The sequence below is a fragment of the Diospyros lotus genome, chromosome 7 (genome assembly GCF_014633365.1).
Source record: "Diospyros lotus cultivar Yz01 chromosome 7, ASM1463336v1, whole genome shotgun sequence".
Taxonomy (NCBI): domain Eukaryota; kingdom Viridiplantae; phylum Streptophyta; class Magnoliopsida; order Ericales; family Ebenaceae; genus Diospyros; species Diospyros lotus.
The window spans coordinates 34598147-34623333 of record NC_068344.1 but is presented as its reverse complement, the minus strand read 5'-3'; the positions used below and the strand labels follow the sequence as shown (position 1 = coordinate 34623333).

General features: G+C 34.0%; 3 protein-coding genes across 3 annotated transcripts; all 3 read left to right on the top strand.

The window, feature by feature from the left end:
- The first annotated feature begins 304 nt into the window (after window positions 1-304).
- On the top strand, window positions 305-2105 carry LOC127806505 (uncharacterized). The gene has a single exon (XM_052343854.1). The coding sequence runs from the start codon at window positions 380-382 to the stop codon at window positions 1034-1036; it is 657 nt and encodes a 218-aa protein (XP_052199814.1). The 5' UTR covers window positions 305-379; the 3' UTR covers window positions 1037-2105.
- Window positions 2106-10301: 8196 nt separating this feature from the next.
- LOC127806506 (glucan endo-1,3-beta-glucosidase 8) lies at window positions 10302-12621 on the top strand. The gene is made up of 3 exons (XM_052343855.1): window positions 10302-10733; window positions 11013-11577; window positions 11874-12621. Exons 1-3 carry the CDS (start codon window positions 10384-10386, stop codon window positions 12429-12431), a joined length of 1473 nt encoding a protein of 490 aa, XP_052199815.1. The 5' UTR covers window positions 10302-10383; the 3' UTR covers window positions 12432-12621.
- Window positions 12622-17862: 5241 nt separating this feature from the next.
- LOC127805841 (uncharacterized) lies at window positions 17863-21850 on the top strand. The gene is made up of 4 exons (XM_052342645.1): window positions 17863-19066; window positions 20200-20421; window positions 20638-20729; window positions 21017-21850. The coding sequence occupies exons 1-4, from the start codon at window positions 17957-17959 to the stop codon at window positions 21711-21713; spliced, it is 2121 nt and encodes a 706-aa protein (XP_052198605.1). The 5' UTR covers window positions 17863-17956; the 3' UTR covers window positions 21714-21850.
- The last annotated feature ends 3337 nt before the right edge of the window (window positions 21851-25187 follow it).

The window sequence follows — 25187 nt, the reverse complement described above, 5'->3', positions numbered from 1 at the left end:
GCTGTTCAGTCATTCGTTAAGGATAAGGTGGTCCCCACACTGCAGATGATACGACCTACATAAGACTCATCTGATGATGGTAACTACCCACCCTAATATGCCAGTCCTAACTTATCGTCATTTTATCGCCACGCGAGTTAGTTTTCTCGCGAGAAAATTGTAGTGTCCCAACTTACATCTTAAAATGTTATGTCTGTTTGATTGGGCATTTTTTTTATAAAAAATAAAAAATATATTTTTTATTTAAATTATTTTTTTGAGATGTTTAATTGATTAAATTTTTTATAAAAAATAATTTTTAATTTGTGATCACATGATACTATTTTTTTCATTTTTGCTGGAATTGATTTTTTAATAGGGGTGTTAGAATCATTTTTTCATGTCCACGCTGGTCTTCCCCTTCCATCATCGCCTGCCGCCGCCCATCAACGAAGAAGAAAGATCAGTGATTGGAGAAGATGTAGGTGACGACCATGGTAGCAGTAACGACGACAGTCGCTCCAATGGGAGCTCAACCCAAGGCGAAGAAGAAGCCGAGTCAAACTGTAATTCGGGTCCCGATGTCAGTGCAGGAGCATGGAGAATCGAAGGTCTTTGGAAGACCCTAGCGAACCGATCTAAGTCAGTTATCGAGATATACTGGCGGGATCTGAAGGAATTCGGGTCGGGCTTGCAGAAGGAAACGATGGTGTTTCACGAGGTCACAAGCCGCGCCGTGAAGGATCTACTGACGTCGATAGAGGCCAGCGCGTCGGTGGCTCACGGATCCCTGGAAACAGTGGGGCACGCCATCGACGGAGTGTGGAAATCGATGGTCGAGATCATCTCGCAAGGTAAGGACACCCTTCTTCAACCTTCTGATGGCGAATCGGACTCCGATGTGCTTAACTATAGTAACCAAAGCGTGAACTCGACGAGATACAGTTGGTTCGACGGGCTATTGTGCTCGATCCAGAGTGATCAGAGTACTTACTGTGACGAACCTGATGATTTGGAGGAATACCGCAAGTGGAAATTAGGATTTGGAGGAGAATAGTGAGGAAATTAGGATTTGGAGGAGAATAGTGAGGAAATTAGGATTTGGAGGACTACAGCCAATCTGAGAGGGAGGCTGAGTGTCGGGTGGTTCACGGAAAGCCCCTTCCAAGTCTCTGGAAAAAAAAAAATGGCAATCAGACATGAAATATTTGAAAAGTACAATAATTTTAGATAAAAAATTAAATTAATCAAATACCTTTAATTAATATTTTTTCTGAAATTTAAATCTAAGTAATTCAATTATTTAGAAAAAAATTTCTTTCCATGCAAATTCTATATTTATAATCAAACGCACCTTACAACATGTTTGATTAGCTATATTATTCATAAAAAATAGTCATTTTCTATCTAAATTATAGTTTTTGAAGTATTTGATTGACAATATTTTTTAAATAATACAAATTCTAACTTTTGATCACGCGATAATTTTTTCTCACTTTTGAAGAGGGAAGAGAATACATTTTATAGGCAATTCATTCACTCTCTCATCACTCCCGACGCTCCTTCAACCTCGAGTTTTTCTTGAAATCGACATCGAATCTTCCTCTTGTTCATTGCCATCTCCACCGAGGACGAGTTTCGAGGGTTCATCTTCATACTCGGTCAAGGTAAAATTTTCGACCATCTTATTTTTTCATTTCCAACTTTCATAAAGATCTATAAGTAAATTTGTAGCAAGAGAGGGACAACGAGCGAACGAGAGGAAGCACGGAGTGAGTGAGAGAGGGCAGCGAGCAAGAGCAACACCGAGCGACCAAGGGTTTGAATAGCTCTTTACTGAAATCATTTTGAATCAAACATGTGATCTTAATTTTTGAGAAAACATTTTGTATGTGGGCTGATTATCTTAGTGGACGATGTTTAGTATAATTTAAACTCAATGCGGGGAGGTTCCAATATGATTGCACAACATATATAGACCAAACGATCTTGTTTAGGCTTTGCTTTCAACAACTTTCTTTTAATATGGATTCCATCTATCTATGTGTTATATAATTAATAAACAATAATGGATGGGCAAATTTAATTTCCTGCAAGCTGGCCAGGCCCTAGTTACAGAAAAGATTGGGAAGAACCATGGATATTTATGATCAGACTTTGGCAGGAAATCTTCAGCTCCAACAGCAACTAGTTGAAGAAAATCGATCCACATCTTCTCGGAGATGACACTACTGTCTTCCTCCACAACCTATCTTACATGTGGCTACCAACCAAAGCTGGCCAACTCAACTTTGTACGAGAGCTCGTGAAACACAAGCCTGAACAGGCAAGGGAATTGAACAAGGATGGGTTCAGACCACTGGACATAGCTTCAGCGACTGGGATGTGCTGGAGATATATGGTGCAGGAGCTTATCAACATTAATGCTGTTGATGAAATTTGTCGGCTTTAAAGGCAAACAGTGAAGAACAGCTCGATCTTCACCACGCTTAACTAGTGGACGATGTTTAATATGTTTGTTAAAAATATTATTTAATTTATAAGATAATATTTAATATTTTTATAAAAAATAATGACAATCAAACATTAAAAGTTGAAAAAATATAATAATTTTTAGATAAAAAATTAAGTCAATCAAATATCTTTAATTAATATTTTTTATAAAATTTAATTTCAGACAATTCAATTGTTTAAGAATATTTTCTTTTTATACAAATTTTAGACTTGCAGAAATAACGGATAAAATTTCACTCAAAATGTATGGTTAAAAGAATACAGATATTTTTTTATATTTTAAATTTTTAATTAAATAATAAAATAATTATATTTATATTAATAGATAAAAATAATTATATTTATATTAATAATTGTTACATTTCCAAGCAAATATTGAATTTTAATTATGTTTTTAATTTTAAACTGACCTTTTAATTTTTGTTAATAGATACGTCTAGCTTATTATTTAAACTTGGTACTCATTTGTTTTTGTTAATAATTTTTATCTACGTGAGCTTTTCAATTCACTTTTAAGATAGTTTATTTAAGTTTATTATATATTATTTAAAGAAAATTAATAATTTCATAATTTCATAAATTATTAATTTAAACAAGTTTTTTATAAAGAATATTTTATATCCAAACAAATGAAATCGAAATATATTAATTTAAAATGTAAAAGATAGATCTGAAATTAGAAACATGTTTAAAGCTTAGTATTTTTAATTAACTCCCATCAATTAGTAATCGTTGTTTATGAAGAAATTATTGTTAACTGCGTCTCGAGAGATATTGGCGAGAGGAGAAGTGAGATTAACTGAACCTAGCCATGAATTGAAGAATGATAATAAGAAACGTGGCTGTGGTCAACAAAGAACACAATTGACACGTGGCAAACTGCAATAGTCAGCCGTGTAGGGGCTCCCCTTTATACGGTTCCCACACGGCTCCTCTTACTCTGTCGCCGTCATCAGTCGTGCAATTACTAAATTACCCTTTGAGATCCCCTACCTAGCTCTTATAATTTCATAAAAAATTATATTTGTAAATAAAATACTTTTATTTTATTACATTATCAAAAACATGGTAAGTGCTGTTATATGTGATTGTTTTAATGGTTGAATAAATTATTATTAATCATAAAATTAGGAAAAATAGTACTAAAATGTAAAAAAATTAATAGAGGTTATTGTGAGAAGAGTTTATAATAAAAAGAACCAATAAAAAATTTTGGTGAAATACACTGGCTTAAATATAATATTAGTTATAAAAATTTTACAAAAATAAAATTATAAATAAAAAGGACTCTTATATTCTTGAAATATTATTATTCACCCCAACAGGAGAAATAGAAGGAAAAGGCCAGGGTAGTTTTGTCAAAATGGAGGAAATGGGTCCCACAGTCGGAGTTCAAAACAATCGTCTATCTATAAATTAACAGAAGATATCGATCGCATTGCGTTTGGCTTTGGCTTTGGCTTTGGCTTTATCTTTGTTCTTTTTGTCTTACCTCCTCCTCCCCTGCCGTTTCCGCCGCCGGCCATGGCAGGCGGTTCTCGGTTCGTACAAGCCACGAAGCCTCGCCGGAGAAGTAGCAGGTTGCGGAGGCGGTGCCTGTGCGCGTTGAAGCAGCAGAGGGCGAGGCTCTACATCATAAGGCACTGCGTCTTCATGCTTCTCTGCTGGCATGACCACGACGACTCATCGTCCGATTGAAGCCGATCAAAGCGCCGTCTGTGATCTGGTCGGCTGAATTAGATGCCTTGCGTCGGAGAACTTCCAGTTCGATTGGCCGGGCTTTTCAATGAAGTTTCCGAGACCGAGTCGGCGAAGACGATGAAGTCGTTATTTCGTTGTAATTTAGGGGATAAATTGGAATAGTGACGAATCGAGTTCGAGTCTGGATGCTCTTTCCTAGAATCCGAGGGATGTAAAAGAGACAGCATCGGCGATGTATGTACATATATTTGCTCTTTTATCACAACTTTTAGAGTTCCATTTAGTTTTAATTTTTTACTTATAATAATAATCTTTACGTGACATGTTAGTTGAATTTAATCCATTTTTTAAATAAAAAAAAAAGTTTTGTAAAATTGGAATGAGTTGAGTTCACCATATTTAGATTATGTTTCTTAAGAAAAATATGGGTAAAAAAAAATAGAATATAAAAATAATTTTAGATAAAATATTTTTTTATTATATTTATTAAATTTATTTGATGATTCTTAAAAAAAAAAAAAAAGATAGGTGGACTGCTTATTTAAAATTATTTAGATACACTTATTATTTATTTTAAAATTTATAATAAAAAAATAATGCATATATCCCTCTAATTCATTCTAAAAAATTTAATAAATAATTTAATAAAAATTTTAGAATACTTTTCTTTCTTATCATTTTATATTTTAATCTATAAAATATTATAATACTATCTTAATATAATTTTATGTCGTTTATTTTAACAAATGCTATTTTAATAATTTGTGTGAAAGATCATTTACATTTAATGCCTAATATAATATTACATATCATGCCCATATGGCAACTATTGAATAATTGATAAACATACAATTATTTTATTTAATTTTAATCTCTAATAATAATTATTATTTCAGACTTTATACTCAATGGAAATATGCTAGTTATTAAATAGTTGCAAACTAAGAAAACCCTCATTTTTATTTTGTTAGGCAAAGGAAAAGAACCCTTGAATTGAAGATTCATAATTAACAAAAAAACAAAAAAAAAACATAAAACCAGTTCTTATTTTGTTTAGATATTTAAGTTTAATATTTTTACTAACACGATTAATGTCTTACATATTTATATTGATATGAAATTTAACATAAAATATTTACTATTGTCAATATATAATAATATTTTTTTTATAGTCTTTTGCATTGTGGTGAGCATATCTAAATCGAATGGTGACTTTCATATTTATAGATATGAGAGTAATTGAATGACCACATCCTTTGAGACCTTTTTTTAAATTTGTAAGTGAGAATATTGGATGATCTCTCGAATAACAATTATCAAATGATTAATGAATTCTCAAAAAAAATCTCTCAAAGGCATCAAAAGAGATTGTCAAATGAGATGACTTGATCGTAGCATTGGTCTTTCAAGTTGTGGTCACTTGTGGACTGAAGTTCCTCACAGACTAAAGTCCCTCTGAATTCTATTACAAGTGTCTCATCGACTAAAGTTCTTAATAGATTTCTCATAAGTCATGAATTTTATTATTTTATTTAGATATCTCTCTTAAGTTTTTTAGTAGATGAGCTTATTTCCTTAGAATTAGGCTTACTTTCTTTGACACAATAACATTAATGTAAAGTGTCACCATAAATATTAAAAGTTGATTGCATTTTCTTAGTATATATTATAAATTTATTGTTTAAAATGTAATGGTGTTTTAAATTTTATTATATTATTTAATTTTCATGTGAGAAGTTGTTGAATAAGAAAAGTAATAATCTTGTGTTTAGATGACTTGATGTATGTAACTAAGAGAAGAATCAAAGTTTTATTCAACACAATTTTTTTATCATATTGATAAAAATAATTTTTAATTCTTAAATCAAAACCACGGCCCCATAGCTTGACATGGGCCGCACAATGCAGGCCAGCCCGAAAGAACGGGCCCGGGCCCAAGGCCTTATTTTAAGACTCTGTTCACATTAAATTCTAGCTTTATTTAGTATCTAAATAAAATCTTAATTATATTTAAAGTCCAACATTTCACTTTAGCAGGGATTACTTGGTCTTATTAATATGTTATTGTTACAAAATTAGATTGAATACAAACCATGATCAAATTATTAATCACACAAATAAATACAGAATTTTATGTAAAAAATCTAAATTGAAAAAAATTTACTGACAGAAAGAATAAGCAAATATTGTTAGTACAAAAGTGATATTGTCACATGCTAAAATTTTATGTAATCTGAACACCTATTTATAGATCTAAAATCATTTATAGATGTACATAAAAAATCATATCATAATCAGAAGATCATGGGAATATTACTTTATATGAGATAAATTTCATACAAAATCGATTTTGATAACATCATAATCACAATCAAATTTAAAGTTATATTCATGATCAAATTAAAAAACTCACTCATATAAATTAAAATTTTGAATCACAATTATTTATTTTTATTACCACTATATATCTTTATAATTATGTCACTGTTAAAAAGAATTACTTTAAAATAGTTAATATATTCTTCGTGAAGCTTTCTGGACCATAAGTTTTAGTATTACTTTAAAATAATTAATAAATTTTAATCTATCAACCACTTTCTAACCTCTAATTGGCAAATTTAGGGATAATAATGAGTCGACGAATAAGTTTAATTAATTTATGTGAAGAAATAATTATAATTTTTATATTTTAAATTATGACAATCAGCTTTAATTATCCATTTAAAGTGAAATAAACTTAAAAATTTTATATTAAAAAATATAAGCATAAAATATATTTTAAATATTTATTAATTAAATAAGCAAGGTTTTTTTTTTTTTTGGTTAGAAGTATATGAAAGTAAACCCAAACAAACTCACCTCACATCATAGAAGTATACTAGAAATAGTCCTCGAGATATAGATTAAGTGATCAGACAAGTTATATGTCAGATTTGTACTGGTGGATTGTGAATTCAATTAAAGTTGACCCAACGAAACTGGGGGTCTTAGGCGAAAAGATTTATTGAGGCCTTTGAGTATTAAATTTTTTTATAAAAAAATAAATAATACATTTTTTACACAAATATTTCATCATTTTATTAAAAAAAAAGTTAAAATTCAATTAACTACAAAATATAATAACCTCTTAACGATAATAAATTTTTAATTAAAATATAATGTTTCAAAGATAAAAAATAAAATAAAAAACCAAATAACTTACTACAATAAACAAAGAAAAACAAAACTAATTTTTCTTGAAACTCTAAGAAAGTTAATGCAACAGTGAAAAATTAAAAAATGGTGAAGGGAAATAAAAAAAAATTATAATGTTTTGTATTTAATTTTTTAATAAAATATTTATTATTAAAAAAAATAATATATATATATATATTACAAATTTTTAAAATTTGGAATCTTCCAATTTTTGGGAGTCTTATGCCATGACATATATGGCTTTATGGTTGGGTCGGACCTAAGTTCGATTCTCATTCTGCACAGCGAGACAAAGTTTCATACTTACAATTTTACTCTTCTACTAAAATTGAGGGCAAGAGTGATGAGAACTGCGTAAAAACGATCATCTCTTAAAATATACTAAAAGTATGAAGCATACTAGAAAGCAGGTCCTTAATCATAGGGCTTGACCCTTTTGATTCCTTGTTTACCTTTTCAATCATATGGTTATTCTTCTTTTCTTTCTTCATGTAGAACTTAGATTTAACAAAATACTCACAGAACTTGAAGCTGTTGTATCAGATTCTTATGCTTCTTTTACCACTCGGCCTCTATTACCAATCTGCTCAATATCCATTCCTACCTTATCAAGATTTTATCGTTCAATTAAAAAATTCAATTTTCAAGAAAGCAAATATCTACATCCTCTTCTATTAAGGAACAAAGTTTATTCATCCATCAACAAACTCACCTGGATTGACTCAGACTCAGTTGGAATAGGCTTAGAAGCCCTCTCAAATAATACCTTTAGTCTCATTAATACTGGATGACTCCCAACCTCCTTCCTTTTAACAAATTCCACACCTTTTCCTCTATTATTTTCAATAACTTTATAACCCCTTGTCTCAGAACTTTACCCAGTTGCCTAGGACACCTGGATAAGCAATGACCAAAGACTTGACAGTGGGTACAAGCCCAAGGCCCCTGTTGATATTCTACTAGAAGCCAAGATATCTTAGGCTCCAAAATGTGAAACTTAAGATATCTTAAAGGATTTTCGCAACTTATTTTCAAGATTTTTGTAAAAAGGGTTAATAACGAAATTCAAGATCAAGGATTGAACACAGGACCATCACTAATTATATATCAGCTACAGTCTAATGATTCTTTAGGTTCTAACTCGTGCTCGCCCAAATATCTTAAATTGATTCATAAATTCATATAATTCTTAATAATGAAGTTATTATGGTCATTATTAATGATAAATAAAGTACATCTAACTAGATGAATATTTTTTAATTTAATCCACGTGCCAGGTGAAAAGAATCACCGACGTGACTTTTAATTTTTTATTCGTTCCCCCTTAATATATAATTTTCTTTCCCCAACAAGAGGGACGACTGACACAGTGACACGCAAACAGCCACCCACACACACACACAAAGTCCTTTTATTGATATAAATATTACTTGAAAGCTAGACAAAACCCAATTCTGACAAAATGCCACGTCAAATCCCTGTAAGAAATTAATAAAGAGATGATGTTGAAGATCAGAGCACTAACTAATTAATTAATATTCAGATGATCACTGATAAATTAACGTCTACATAATTAATTAATTAATTAATCTCTTCGTGAGAATTAATGATGGTAAGGCCGGATGGGTCAATTGGTGCATTAATAGTTATGGTTGTATTTAACCATACACAATATGTTCCAAAAAGGGTTATGAGGTCACGTTAGGAAAAATTAAAATAATTAATTAAACACTGTCTTTCATAAATGGAAAATTTAATAAATTTTAAGTTCCTAGAAAAAAAATTAATTAACTAAATAAATTATAAATCTTAGACTCAACTGGAATTGAAGTTAAGACTTAACCTTGCCACTAACCAAAAATTTCATTAATTTGTGTTACGATTATTTTAGAAGCAAATTAATCCAGAATTAAATAGGGTGATTAAATTATAAACTCAAACTTTAAGTCCTGATTAATTACTACTCTTTCCTATCTGATCTGAATAAATAATTAATATTATATCCTTATCCGGAATGGCATCATCAGTACAATGGGCTTAAATCAATGTTGGAAAGTTGGATTTAATTAAAGCAAAGCTTTATGGTAAAAGGCAAAAGAGGGAGAAACATGAAAGGGATTTGGGATTAGGAAGACTGGCTCTTGATTTGGTTGGGGGCGTGAGAATTGAAAGGGGGTGAGGTGGATGCTTGCTGTAAAGCTCCCATTTTAGAGAGGATCCTCATCTCCATCTTCTTGCCTCACCAGGCAAACAAATTAAAAATCCCACCCACGTACTACGCTGCTTGCTGCAGGTTGCTTCACCTTGTTACTTTGATTTCTAAGCTAGTTTTAGCATTTATATGCCATATCGACTAAGTATTTACTTTTACAAAAAATATAACGAGAGTAGAAAAATAGAATAGAACGAGTATTTCATTTCATCGTTACGTTTGAGATAGAAGTAATAATAAAATCACAATTTCATTTTATTGTTAAGTTGGATAGTGTTTGTTTTAATCTCTAAACATTTCAAATGATGATGCTTTTGACCGCAGCAATAACTAATGCTAGCAAACAAGGACCAAAGCTAGCAAAAATGCTAATAATTGAAGGTTTGGAATTGTTTTTTGGTTAATTAGTGATGAAAGAAAATCGTGAACGTGGTACGACATGCACAAATGCCACAAATGGTTGGCATTTGTGGCAGTGGAATGTGACAAATTGGGGGGGGCCAAAATAGTGGAAAATTTTTGTACAATTAACTGACTAACTGAATGAAGAAAGGAATCTTCCATCCGATCTCTTCCACTTTTCCTCCGTCCAATGGATTTTCCTGCTTCCCGATGAAGTTTCTCGAAAGCCAAACATAAAAAAGAAAATACACTCTCGAGAGAGAGAGGGAGAGAGACCCTTATAAATTAGGCAAGAAACAGAAAGAAAATTACCCCCCCCCCCCCCCCCCCCCCCTCTCTCTCTCTCGATTCAAGGAAGATTCAAAGAGGGAAAAACCCAAATGGCGGATTCGAGAGTTTTCCGAGATTATGCTTTGTTTCTGTTGATGGTTTCCGGGTTCTCGATCGGCTCGAGCGGGTCGGGCGTGGGGGTGAACTGGGGCACTCAGGCGACCCACCAGCTGCCGGCGAAGAAGGTGGTGAAGATGATGAAGGAGAATGGGTTCGATAAACTGAAGCTCTTCGAGGCCGATCGGAAGATTCTGGAAGCTTTGATTGGGACCGACATTGAAGTGATGCTGGCCATTCCCAATAACATGCTCCAGCAGATGAGTGAAGATCCGGAATCTGCTGCTTCCTGGGTCGAAGCCAATGTCACTAGCCATGCCTACAATGGTGGAGTCAATATCAAGTTCAGAAACAAATTTCCCTTGATCATCATTTGTTCTTGATATGTTGTTTCTTTCTTCCAGTTTTCAATGTTGTTGGGTTTATATAATTATATTGCTTGAATTGAATCCCGGCTAGTTGAATTGTTACGGGTAGGTAGTTCAGTACTGCTATTGAAGCGTTGCCTTGTTAATTAGGGAAATCGTGAGTTTGATTCCCGTGGATTGCTATTTGAGGGTTTGAGCCGGCTTGTTCTACTTCTACGTTCCTCTTAATCAACTTGAGTCCCATTATGTTGCAGGTATGTAGCGGTAGGCAACGAGCCTTTTCTCGGAGCATACAATGGGTCCTATCTCCCATTCACATTACCAGCTCTGAGAAACATACAGGAAGCTCTCAACGACGCGAAGCTCGGATCGGAGATCAAGGCCACCATCCCCTTCAACGCCGACATCTATTTCTCCCCAGAGTCGAATCCAGTCCCGTCGGCCGGCGACTTCCGGCCGGAAGTCCGGGACTTAACTATCCGGATAATCCAGTATCTCCACTCAAACGACGCTCCGTTCACCGTCAACATCTACCCTTTTCTAAGCCTCTACGGCAATGCTTTCTTCCCTTTCGATTACGCCTTCTTCGACGGCTCCAACAAGCCGGTGAAGGACGGAGGCTATGTCTACACCAATGTGTTTGACGCCAATTACGATACTTTGGTTTGGGCGCTGAACAAGGCCGGCTTCCCCGACATGAAGATCATCGTCGGAGAAGTCGGTTGGCCGACCGACGGAGACAAGAACGCGAATGTTGAAAACGCCAAAAGATTCAACCAGGGCATGCTCAACCACGCGTTGAGCGGAAACGGTACTCCGGTACGAGCACGTTACTGTTCTTCTATGGCATATTTCATATGAATCAAATGAATGAATGGCCATATTTCTGCATGCATATATATATCCAGGGTATCAATCGAGTGAAATTACCCAGTATGCCGATTGGGTCGGAGTTGACCAACAAGGTTCAAAATTCCATTTTTACCCTTGTTTGCTATTTTCACTATTAAGTGGAAGTAAGGGTGAAAATGAGATTTTGGCCCCCAGGTCACTCTCCATGAGTTGTCCATATCCATATGGTATTCGTGTACTGAAAGTCGTAGGATAATTGACAGGCCCGGAAAGGCGCGATCGACGTGTACCTCTTCAGCCTCATCGACGAAAACGCGAAGAGCATCGCGCCGGGCAGCTTCGAGAGGCACTGGGGCATCTTCGAGTTCGACGGAAAGCCAAAATACGAGTTGGATTTGAGCGGCATCGGGCAGAACAAGGGCTTAATTCCAGTTCAAAACGTCGAATACATGATCAAGAGATGGTGCGTTCTGAACCCAGAAGCCAAAGATCTGGAGGACTTGCCGAAGAGCATCGACTACGCCTGTAGCCTCTCGGATTGCACGGCTCTCGGCTACGGCTCGTCCTGCAACCATCTGGGAGTGAAGGGCAACGCTTCGTATGCCTTCAACATGTACTACCAGTTGCAGAGCCAGAACAGCTGGGACTGTGACTTCTCCGGCTTGGCCGTGGTGACCGAGGAGGATCCCTCAGACGAGAAGTGCCATTTTCCGGTGATGATCGCGGAGAGCAGGCGGTTGATGGTGATGCACGGGACGCTTTTGGGGATCTTGCTTGCTGTTCTTGAGGGGTGTATAGTGTTCTTGCTTCTGGTGTCTTAGCTTGAGGCCGGCCTGGTGAAGTGAACATATATAGGACTTGAAATAAAAATATTCATCATGATTCTATTTTATAAGTTCAGCGGATTTTTTTATAATGATTTGATAATAATTTCTTTTCTATTTTTCAATTTTTAAAAATGATTATACGACAAACTAAAATGATAGAACAACCCCTTCTATGTAGATATTATTTTTTTTTCCTTGTGGCTTACAAACCTTCATTCTTGAACTTAAATTTGGGTTTGGTGAACAAGATTCAAATTTAATTATTTTGCATTATTTCAAATTTAATTCTTCAAGAAAAATAGCCTACAATTCTATGATGCTCTAAAATCTATTGGGAGAGTCGTTTTGGCATTTTTAAAACGTTTTCGTTTTTCAAAATACCAAAAACCATTATTTTTTGTAATTTCAAAAACCTTTTAGGGTCATTTTATAATATTAAAAAATATTAAAAATACATTTTCGTAGACAAAGAGATAATTTCAAGTTAGACATGAATTTTTTTGATTTTTTAATTTATTTTTTATTTTTAATTAGTAAATCATGATTTAATTTATTGTTTGTTGGTTTTTCTTTATCAGACGAAGATTGTTCCTTTTTTTTTTTTTTTCAATTTCTGCAATTGCTTTGTTTTTTTTTTTTTTTTTGTAGTTTTTCATCATCTGCTTGATTTGTCTTTGCTAAATTTGGTTTGTATTTGTTTGATCTGTCTTTGTTGCTCTTTGTGTTTTTTGTTGTTTGGGATTTGTGTTTTTTCTGCTCTATGTTACTTTTTGTATTTGTGTTTGAACTGCTCTTTGTTGATTTGTGTTTTTTCTGTCTTTGTTGCTCTCTGAGTTTTTTTTTTTTTTTTAATTTGTGTTTTTTTTAGCATATTTGAGCTATGATGTATTGTTTTTGTGTTTACTTTGAATTGGATTTGAGTATTGATCTAACATATTTGGGTTATTGGTATATTATTTTTGTGTTTAATTTGAATTGGGTTTGAGTATTGATTTAACTAAATTTGTTTTTGTTTTTTTTTTTTTTGTGTGATTTTGGTTCTTGTAATTAATAATAGTGTTGATTCAATCTATCTTTGTAGTTTTTTTTTTTATGATTTTTTATGCAAATTGACCAATTGTCTTTTGTTTGTTATGGAAAGGGATAATAATGAATATTATTGCACAAATTTACTCAACAATGACTAAAATATTTAAGGTGAGTGTGAATGTGGTGATTGCTCTATTTCAACTTGATTCATCCCAACTCAGTACTCAAAGAAAGATACGAACAAAACATTTCTCAATACAAGAGGATTCATACTTGTTTTAGCATGGCTAAATATTAATTCGAATGCTATACATGATAACGATCAAATGAAACAAAAATATTGGGAAATTAAGGATTCATGCTTATTTTCATAAATATAAAGAATTTGAATCTAATCGAACTCCTAATTCATTGATGCATCACTAGTTTATAATCCAACTTGTAGTAAGCAAATTTCAAGAATACTATAACTAAATAGATGACAAAAATCAAAGTAGAGCAACATAACACAATAAGATAAATTCATCGGTTATTCTTTTGTTGTTAATTATTAATATCATGTTAATATATAGTCATTGTTATTAATATTGTTTTTAACTTATTAGATTAGTTGAGATATACAAGAGCCTATAAAAGTTTGTCTTCACATTTCTACATTGTTGGTAGGAGTTGTGGCATGCACCAAAATTTTGCTCTACTTTCTCGGGAAAAAAAAATTCCAAAATTCTTCAAAATACAAGTCCAACAACATCATCACCATCTACTCCTGATTCGATGAACTTGTCTGATATTGATGTCCGAAACAACGAACCTGCATTAGAATGACCAATGGAAAGAGATGCTGCAAAACAACGTGAAAGAAAAGATAAATCAAATGTAACAAAAGCTTCGGTTGAGGAAGTAAAAAATATGTTGAGGGAAATGACTAAAAAGATAACACAATCCAAAATGACATTAGTTGAACAAACGAATGAGATGTTAAGATTGGAAAGAGATAAAGTAGACCTGGCTAGGGAGAAGGCATAATGAGTTAAGGAGAAGGTAAAACTAGAAAGAATAATGGAAGGGCAAGAAAAAATATTTTATGAAAAAAGAATTATTGGTATTGATACTAGTAATATGAATGAACTTCAAGTTTAATATTACAAATATCTCAAAGACAAAATTATTTAGAAAATACGAAATGCAAAGTTCCTAGATTTGTAAATGGATGAACGTTAAGCTTGCTTTTGTTGTGTTTAGCTTGTGATCTTTGACAAAAGTAGCTTGTAAGTATTTTAAATATCAAAGACTAAATGATAATGGATTTAATTGGTTTTTTGGAGTTATAGTATATTTGGTTTTTTTTATGAAATTATTATTGTTTGGGGTTGGGATTTAGTAAACTTGATCGGCACTAACTTGATATTTATATATATTTCTCTTTTATCACTTTTTACTTTTTTTCTTGCTCACTTGATTTTGTTTCAATCCATTTGTTGTTGTGTTTAGTATTGATAGTTATTTCTCATGAGCGTTAATTTGTGATCAATTATTTTTGTCTAATTGTTATTCAAATTTGTCTATTGGTTACTATTTTGTTACACTTTGTTGGGTTATGCATGTATGTATGTATGACCATAACTAGGTATATGGAGAAGTGATGCAGTATCTGATAAGCTAAGGTCTTAATTGAAATTGAAGATTCTTGTCTAATACAATAAAAACACAATACATTAATTTATTTCAATTCGATCGTTTACCATGCAGTTTTCACAAATGCTCCACAAAATCATTTTGGAGTTGAATATGTGTTTGTTTATCTCGAATTTGATGGTGAACCTGTATAAACTTCATCATTTCATTTGTGCGATTGTGAGACAATTCAATTGTTGGAGTGCCAACAACTGTATCATAGTTAAAATTCATATCTTCATGAATTGTATCACGTTCATCTTCAACTATCATATTGTGCAATATTATGCAAGCCGTCATAATATATTTGAGTGTTTCAACATCCCAAAAACGTGACGGCCCACATACTATTGTAAATCTTGATTATAGGACTCCAAATGCTCGTTCAACATCTTTTCTAGAATATTCTTATTGTGCAGCAAAATACTTCTCTTTATTCATTTGTGGAGACAGAATAGTTTTGACAAAAGTTGGCCACGAAGGATATATAGTATCGGCAAGATAATATCCCATGACATATTCATGTCCATTGATAGTGTATTTTATTTTAGGATTGCGATCTTCTATCAATTCTGAGAATACATAGGATATATCTAACATATTAATATTGTTTAATGATCTCAATAATCCAAAAAAGACATGCCATATCCATAGATCATAAGAAACTATTGTTTTCAAAATAATGGTTGGCTCACGAGCATGATCTGTATACATTTCATCCCATGCAGTTGGACAATTTCTCAACTTCCAATGCATACAATCAATGCTGCCCAACATTCCTGAAAACCCATGCTGGTCAGCCACTGTCATTAACCTTACAATATCAATATTATTTGACCTTCTCAAATATTGCTTGCCAAATACTTCAATTATTGTTTTCATGAATCTCTTCAAAATCTCTATTGTTGTATTTTCGTCAATCATAATATATTAATCTACAGCATCTGTAAGTGATCCATATGTAAGCATCCTTAATATAGTTGTAACTTTTTGGAATGATGATAATCCATGAACTCCTACGGCATCAAATCTTTGAACAAAGTATTGATCATGTGATTCAATTGCTATTTGAATTTGTAAAAATAATGATCGAAGCATACGAAACCTTCTACGAAATAATTATGGTGGATATGTAGGAGAATTAGCAAAATAATCACAATAAAGTCTCTCATGACCTTCAACTCTATTGCGATTGATGACATGGTGGTTCATCAATGATCCACTAGGATGTGATACAGAATCGTGATTCGTAGACTGAATATAATGTTCAACTAAGATTGTAGCAATAGACTCATCATCTTTATCGTCTTCAATTTCTTCATGAATCATTCGAAGGAATATACGAATGTTGTTGGACATGGTGACTAATGTGAGATTATCAAAGATTGGTGACGAATTCGTAAAAGTTGGTGCTTTATATGGTGACTAATTATAATTGTAAAAATATGATCGTTGAAATATAGTCGTTGAAATATGACCGTTAGAATATAGCCGTTAGAATGTGGTTGTTGGAATATAGTTGTTAGAATATAGTCGTTGGAATATGGTTGTTGAAATATTATTTTTAACATTTTAAAATTTTAAATTTATTATTATGGAATTAATTTTAAAAAATATTTAAAAATATTAGTAAATTGATTTTAAAAATATATTAAATAATATTAAATTTTAATACAAGAATATTTATTATTAAATTATAAAATAAATACTAAATTTTTATAACAGTAAAAATTATAGGTGAGATAAAAAAATTAAAATTAAAATTTATTAATAAAAAATAAAACTACAAAATCTTTGACCTTCAACTCTTACGACATCAAATCTTTGAACAAAGTATTAATCATATGATTCAATTATTGTTTAAATTTGTAAAAATAATGATCGACGCATACGAAACTTTTTACGAAATAATTGTGGTGGATATGTAGGGGAATTAGCAAAATAATCACAATAAAATCTCTCATGACCTTCAACTTTATTACGATTGATGATATAGTGGTTCATCACAGATCCATTAGGATATGATACAGAATCATAATTCATAGACTGAATATAGTGTTCAACTAAAGCTATAGCAATAGACTCATCATCTTCAATTTACTCATGAATCATTTAGAGGAATATACGGATGTTGTTGGATATAGTAACTAATGCGAGATTATCAAAGATTGACTACGAATCTGTAGAAGTTAGTGCTTTATATGGTGACTATTTATAATTGTTAAAATATAACCGTTGAAATATAGTCGTTGAAATATGGCCGTTAGAATATAATCGTTGGAATATGGTTGTTAAAATATTATTTTTAATATTTTAATATTTTAAAATTATTTAATATGGAATTAATTTTAAAAATTATTTAAAAATATTAGTAAATTGATTTTAAAAATATATTAAATTTTAATACAATAATATTTATTATTAAATTATAAAATAAATACTAAATTTTTATAATAGTAAAAATTATAGGTGAGATACAAAAATTAAAATTAAAATTTATTAATAAAAAATAAAACCACAAAAACTAATTTACCTGCGGTGACTGCATCATTTTGCTCGAGATCTAACTGCGTGGTGCGGATCACAGACCCGTTACATCTCCGCCCCCACCTTAATTCAAATTATGCGAAAAAGCGGGCGTTTTCAAATTGAAGTAACGGTCTTATTTGCCCTTTCAATTCCACATGAAACCCTCCCCCCCCCCCCCCCCCCCCCCCTCCCCTCTCTGTCTCTGTCTCTCTCATGAACTTCGATCTGTTATCCTTCCTCACGAAGCCCTAAACTCTTTCTTCGCATTTCTCTCACATTTTTCTTCAATGGCGACCCTCACCGCCGGAATTCTTCTGAAGCTCCTCCAGTCGATGAACTCCGCCGCCAGAGTCACCGGTGACCACCGTTCTCCGCTCCTCCAAGTCATCGGCATCGTCCCGGCTCTGTCTGGCTCCTCCGGCGAAGATCTTTGGCCTAACCACGGTTTCTTTGTCCAACTTTCGGACTCCATCCACTCCACCTACGTCTCCCTCTCCGACCGCGACATCGACCTCATCCTTTCCAACCGCCTCCAGCTAGGCCAGTTCGTCTATGTCGACCGCTTCGTCTTCGACTCCCCGGTCCCTCGCGCCTCCGGGCTTCGCCCCATCGCCGGCCGCCACCCCTTCGTCGGCACTCCCGAACCCCTCGTCGCACGCATTTCCGCCTCAAGCCGTGAGTTCGTCATCCAACCCGTTTTGGACTCGGATCCGGCGACTGATCCGATTGCAGCTTTGTTAACTAAAAAGGTTAAAGAAGCTGAGATTGATTGTGAGGAAAAGAAAAATGAGGTTAAGAAGTATAGTGCAAGAAGGGTTTTGGCGCCTAGAGATAATGTTCAGAAAGAAGAGGAAGTGAATCTGAAGGTTTCTGAAAAGCCTCAGAGGTTTTCTTCGCCCGCAGCTTCGAGGAAGAAGAATCTGCCGGCAATTGAGAGAGATCAGTCGCCGGCGGGAAAGACGAAGCGCTCGTCCTCGCCGGTGCCGTCAAAATGTGTGGTTCCAAGTTTGGTTGCTGCTCGAGAAGAGAATAGGAGAACGTCGAGAGAACCGGCGATTGTAGTGCCGTCCAGGTATCGACAGCCGTCGCCGACTGGCCGGAAACAGCCCTCGCCGAATGGGAGGAGAATGTCCCTTTCGCCGGCGAGGAGATTGTCCAGTGGAATCAAGGTGTCGCCGATTCTCGCCGCTGTCGATTCAGCTAATAAGAAGAAAATGGTGCCTCCAGCCGCTGGGATTTCGAAGGTCTCAGAGGCACTTGTGGCATCTGGAAAGGGAATGAGGAAGAGCTGGGCGGATGAACCACCGTCGACGGAGTCCGAGACCGCCTCTACCGAGCAGAAAGAGAAGGGTTCAACCAAAAACAAGCCGGACTTGCAAGCAATTTTACGTACTCAGGTAATTTCATCATAATTTGTTCTTGATCAGACAAATGGTTTATAATTGCAGCATGCTCGTTATGTGTTTGCGATATTATCGGAGAGAAAGGTCTTTGTGGTGTAGGATTAAGGTGTGTGTTAGATCGAGTTGAGCCTTTTCGTTTTAGTCCTTGCAGCTTTAGGTGAATTGCCTTTCTTCTTGTCATTTTGTGCTTATACTGCTCTTCAGGTGATTAGATGAGAGTTTTACTTGAGCCACGGAAAAGCCATGGGCATGTGACTAATTTAAGGGCCGTTAATCCTTCGTAGGCGTTCTTCTTTAGACATGACTGAACCATCATATGTTTCTAGCGGTTGTGTACAACATATGCAAAAGTAACAGTCAGATTATACACTTCATGTTGCCAAATTCTTTTTCTTGCTGCCTTGTGTACAAGTATCAAGCTGTAGGCTGCTCTTGCCTGCTAGCATGCTTGTCAAGCTCTGCTTGTATGGTGAATTCAGTTCACTCGTGCCTTCCTCTTTAGTCATCCCTTCAAGCATCAATTTGGCCACTTGGCATCTTGCAAGATCCTATGTCGTAGACCTAGCAACAACATAACAAGCTTTTATCCTGGTTACATGCATCCTAGTATTCCTTTTATTTTTATCTCTAGCATTATCTTCTTTAGAGTCCTATTATTAATATGAAACCTTAGGGTCTGCCATCAAGTTCTTTTTAGTGTTTGTCTTCCTATTTTACTAAATATTTGTTCTATTTCATCTGCTCTGCACATATCTATCTTATTGACAGATAAGAATGGAACTTAGAATAGTTCATGGGGGAGCCTCCCGTTCTTCCACGCCAAAATAAATCATTGCAACTTTGACAACACCATATGCCATAATATGAATTTCAGTTATCAGGGTACCAATTGACTTAGACCCAAAGTGTTGTATCTGCAAAAAGATTCATCCATTCTAACTGATTTTTTTGCATCTTTAATTCTTTTTGGTAATTTACTTTTGAATTGTGGGGATATCAATCTGCTTAACTTTTACCTATTTTTTCTCATTCTAGTGTTTCTTGTGTTCTTCCTTCTACCCATTTTTGTATAGCTCTTTCATCCTAACGAGTAGTTTTAATTGATTGCCTTCGGTGAACATTTTCAGGCTGCTATTTCAAGGCGCCTAAGTGACGTGGATGTTCAGAAATGCAGCAAAGATGATTCTGAAACTAGCGAAAAAGGAAAATCTAGCCTGACCAAAGGTGGTGCTTTGGTGCCTGACATGCCAACTTGCCCAGCTCCAAGAATCACTTTTCATGAAAAGAAATGGTCAGATGGCAGTATTTCATTGGATGCAGTATCTACAAGCCTTGCAAATCTTGGGAAGGTACATATGAAAAATTATCAAACTTATTCAAGTAGCTAGTACTGAAGTACATTAAATCTACCAAATTAGTCCCCATGGAATGATTATCATAATTTAACAGCAGGGCAAGTTTTGAAATGATTACCATCAAACTCAGTTAAAATAGAAATCACTTAACTAAATCATCCCCTGCCATCGGGACCTGATTTCCAGTTTCCTCATGTTGACACAATTCAGGAAGCTATGCACAGGAAGGCTCTTGCTTCTACAGCTGCAGCTGAAGCACTGGAGGAGGCTATTGCCACTGATTCTATTATAAGGAGCTTAAGGTAAAATCCTCTCCCTCTCCAAGCAGACAAACATTCAGTCCAAGCGAAGTCGATTTTGTTAACATCTTAGGAGCTGAGTTGATATCTCTGTGTGAGGTTGAAGAACAGACATCTGAGTTGATATGGTTGTGTTAATTTGCTTGGGAACTCACTGAAAATTCATTCATCAGACCCACCGGGTGATTTAGCAATAAATTTGATATTGCGTTCAATTTTACAATCTGATGCGTGGCTTTATTTTTACAGCTTTATGTGATCGTGATTCTCCATGCTTTCTTTTTTTTCAGCATGTTTTCAGATCTTTGTTCTTCAGCAAAGGCAGGAAACCCTTTACCAACTATTGATCGCTTTATGTCAATATATGATGAAATCGTGAAATCAACAGCTACTGTTGAATCAATTGCAGTCAACCACAATTCTGCCAGTCCTAACAAGAATACATTGACAGAGCATTCAAGATCTAGTTATCTTTGGGTTGAAGCTGCTCTGGCCACAGATCTTGAAATTGTCTCTCTCCTTAATAACCAAATCATTGAGCCCCAGCCAACTTTGCAGAAAAGCTCCTCCTCGAAAAGACACTCTCTCAATGCGGCTTCCAGAAACCACACATCAGTCCCTCCATCACTGCCCATGGATGCTACTAAGATGTGGACGAGAGGCCATGGAATGAATGAAACTATCAAACTTGCCATGAATTTGCAGTCAGAGATGCAAATGTGGTTCATTCAGTTTGTTGAAGAGGCCCTGGATGCTGGTTTCCGGGTGCTTGGGAAGTATTCCCCCGACGGTGGCCTGGACTGTGCGCCAATTGCTGCAGCACTATCACAGCTGAAGCGAGTCAACGACTGGTTTGATCGCGTGGCATCAAAACAGGACGAAGTCCTGACAGGGAAGATCGAGCAGCTAAAGAGGAAGATCTATGAATTTGTGATTCAGAATGTGGGAACAACAGTAAATAATTCCATGCCCGTTGCCTCATCTTGATTTCCCTTGTGTTCTCACAACTTTTGCCAATATCTTGTTGCAACAGTTTGCTTTTGCGCAGAATTTATTCTTGATTATGATTGGAAACATTTTCAGAACTGCAAAGTCTTCTTTCGATATAAATTCTTTCTTTTGCAAATGAGTCACTGAAGCACTGTGTTTTTTTCTTTTTCTTTTTTATAATTCTTAAAGTTATATTGATAAAGTATAACCCAGGAGACACAGTCTAAACAGCTGGAAAAAAGATCCTGGGGACACGCAATTCCTCCACAAAGTCAAATAGGAAAGTCTGAAAAGATATGAATTCTGTTTTCTAATTTGGTCACTTGGAAATTCTTAAAGGTTACAATTTTTTATACAAATGTGGATTTTACTGCACGAAAGGGTCTATTCTCCATGGAAACGAACAACTGTCACATCCATTATCCTATTCTTCTTCACGGTTAATAATAGAGATTACAGATTAATTGAATTCTGAGTTTGAATTTAGGATTAGGATTACTTTGTTTTTAAGCTTGAATTTACTCCAATTAGGTTTATCTGCAAAATTTGTCAATTTCCTGTAAGCTTGAGGTTTGGGAAATTCTATCGCGAACCCAAAAAATTACTCTTCATAATCCACGTCCCATCAAAATTTCTAATAATTTTAAAATATCTATTTTATCTCCCCACAGCCCACAGCCAACCCTCTTCTCCGACCATCATCTCGCATCTCTCTTTCCCTCCTACATTATATACACACAAACACATACATATATATATATATACAGAGCATGGCCGCGGCCATGGCAACCGCGACCATGCAACTAGCAAGCTCACACACACACCCATATATATATACAACAATCCAGCACACACACATATATATATATACACACACACTCATACACACACATATATATATATATATAAACACACTCACACACACAAAAGCATGGCCGCGGCCATGAAAACCTTCGCACCTCACGGTGCGGAGGTTTTTAGCAACCCCCGCACAGCAAGGTGCGGGGATTTCAACAATCTCCGCACCTCGCGGTGCAAGAGTTTTAGCAACCCCGCACTGCGAGGTGCGGGGATTTCAGCAATTCCCGCACCTCGCGATGCGGGAGTTTCAGCAACCCCCGCACCGCAAGGTGCGGGGATTACTGAAATCCCCGACTGCCAGCAGTTGGGAAAGCCAGGTTTCCCCGACTGCCAGCAGTCGGGAAGACTTTTTATATTTTTATTTTAATTAAAATTTTTATTATAATAAAATAAAATTAAAAAATAATACAAATAAATAATTTTTAAATTTCTGCATTTTAAGTAATTATAATTTAACTAATTTTAAATTTTAAATCATGGTGTTGAATTTTTAATACTTAAAAGAATTTAAAATTAATTAATTTATCTTATTAAATTACTTAAAGATACACATATCTAAAAATTCTATCATCATTTAAAATATATATTTTTTATAATTACATATATTTAAAAAGAATATATTTTAAATGATGATAGGATTTTTAAATTTATCTTATTGAATTAGGTAAGATATATATATATATTTAAAAAAAAATATTTTAAATGATGATAGAATTTTTAGATATGCGTATTTTTAAGTAATTCAATAAAATAAATTTTAAACTTTTTAAGTATTAAAAATTCAACACTTAATTACAATGATTTAAAATTTAAAATTAGTTAATTTATAATTACTTAAAATATAGATATTTAGAATTTATTTATTTATATTATTTTTTATTTTATTTTATTATAATAAAACAAATTTAATTAAAACAAATTTAATTAAAATAAAACAAATTTAATCAAGCCTTCCCAGCAGTCGAGGAAGGCTTGATTCCCCGCACCGCGAGGTGCGGAGATTTTAGAAATCCCCGCGGTGCGGGGATTTCAAAAACTCTCGCGCATCGTGGTGCGGGGATTGCAGAAACCCCCGCATCGCGAGGTGCGGGGGTTTCCATGGCCGCGGCTGCCATGGAACTTGTATATATATATATAAGTGTGCGTGTGAGTGTGTGTATATATATTTATATAAGTGTATGAGTGTATATGTGTGTGTGTGTTGGGTTGTATAGTCGTGGTTGTCATAGTCGCGGTCATGCTATGTGTATATATATATATGTATAAATATGTGTGAGTGCGTATTTATATATTTAGGTGATGGTTGGGGATGAGAGGTGATCAGAGAAGAGAGTTTGCTGTGGGTTGTGGGGGGTAAAAGAGGTATATTAAAATTATTGAAAATTTTGATGAGACGTGGGTTTTGAAGAGTAAATTTTCGAGTTCTGAATAGAATTTCCCTTGAGATTTTAATCTCTTGATGTAAACTTAAACTTCGACCGTTAAGTTAGTATTTGATAACAAGAGTTTAAACAAAGTTACGAGTGAGATGAGAGTTAATGTATACCTATTGTCCAAAAATTGCTGAATTTTATAGTTCGAGCATGATCTTGGTTAAAAATCCTATCTAAGACAATATCAAACATAGTATTAGGTTTTGCCACATAGTCGCTTTGGATGCCTTTCAAGTAGTGTTTAAGTCCACTCATTAAAATGAGGTGATGTTACATGTCAATCTCTCGCTGGTCTATGTGTCTTATTTGAGTTGGATCACATGGCACTTTGGGATTGCCGGATTGACTAATTATTTATTTACATCCATTGATATTAATTTGTATATAAATATCACTTTAAAAAGAACGTTATATGATAGAATAATATACATAATTTATTTTTCTAATCAATTTTTTCTCTACATTCAAATAGGAGTAATCAATAAATAGTCCTTTATTTCCAAAATAACATATCAATAAAATAGCAAAAATACAAATAAAATCCCTTTTATTCCCTCAAATTTGGTGTTGGAAGCATATTGAGGGTAATTTTTAAACCCTTTTGCTAACAATTTAACTTAAAAGAAGTATTAAATTTTAACTTATAAAATATGATAAAAAATTTAACATACTTGAAAAAATAATAACTATATCACTATAATAAACCAAATATAGTATCTTACAAAATTATAATTGTTATGTTGTCGACCAACATAACAATTGTCTGACGTCGACAATTTGAGAGAAAGAGTATGAGCCCCGTGGAGGTGGTGGAGGCCCACACACCACTCCTTATTAGCTCGCGTTAGCACGAGTAACGTATCAACTCTCCTTACAAAATAGTTATATAAATATATAATATATAATAATATTTAGAGAGATGAGAAAAAATGTAGATCGTGATTTTAAAATTGCAAGTGACCATTTTGAAGACTTTCTCAGGCATATTTCATATATTTTTTTATATTATAAGGATTGTATCATCTAAATTAATAGTTTAAATACATATATTTAACTTTTTATTCATATTTTCATTATGATACTAAAGATATGTCCTAACAAAAACAGTAGACACTTTGAATTTTTTTGTTCAATAAATTCTTACTTCTAAAAAAAATAACATATCTTTTTATTTTAG

Excerpts from the sequence above, each read along its gene's own strand:
- LOC127806506 (XM_052343855.1), top strand. The coding sequence starts at position 10,384 with ATGGCGGATTCGAGAGTTTTCCGAGATTATGCTTTGTTTCTGTTGATG. Across the intron at positions 10,734-11,012 it reads AATGGTGGAGTCAATATCAA|GTATGTAGCGGTAGGCAACG; the intron begins GTTCAGAAACAA and ends ATTATGTTGCAG. Across the intron at positions 11,578-11,873 it reads TGAGCGGAAACGGTACTCCG|GCCCGGAAAGGCGCGATCGA; the intron begins GTACGAGCACGT and ends GATAATTGACAG.
- LOC127805841 (XM_052342645.1), top strand. The coding sequence starts at position 17,957 with ATGGCGACCCTCACCGCCGGAATTCTTCTGAAGCTCCTCCAGTCGATG. Across the intron at positions 20,422-20,637 it reads GCCTTGCAAATCTTGGGAAG|GAAGCTATGCACAGGAAGGC; the intron begins GTACATATGAAA and ends GACACAATTCAG. Across the intron at positions 20,730-21,016 it reads TCTATTATAAGGAGCTTAAG|CATGTTTTCAGATCTTTGTT; the intron begins GTAAAATCCTCT and ends CTTTTTTTTCAG.
- LOC127806505 (XM_052343854.1), top strand. The coding sequence starts at position 380 with ATGTCCACGCTGGTCTTCCCCTTCCATCATCGCCTGCCGCCGCCCATC.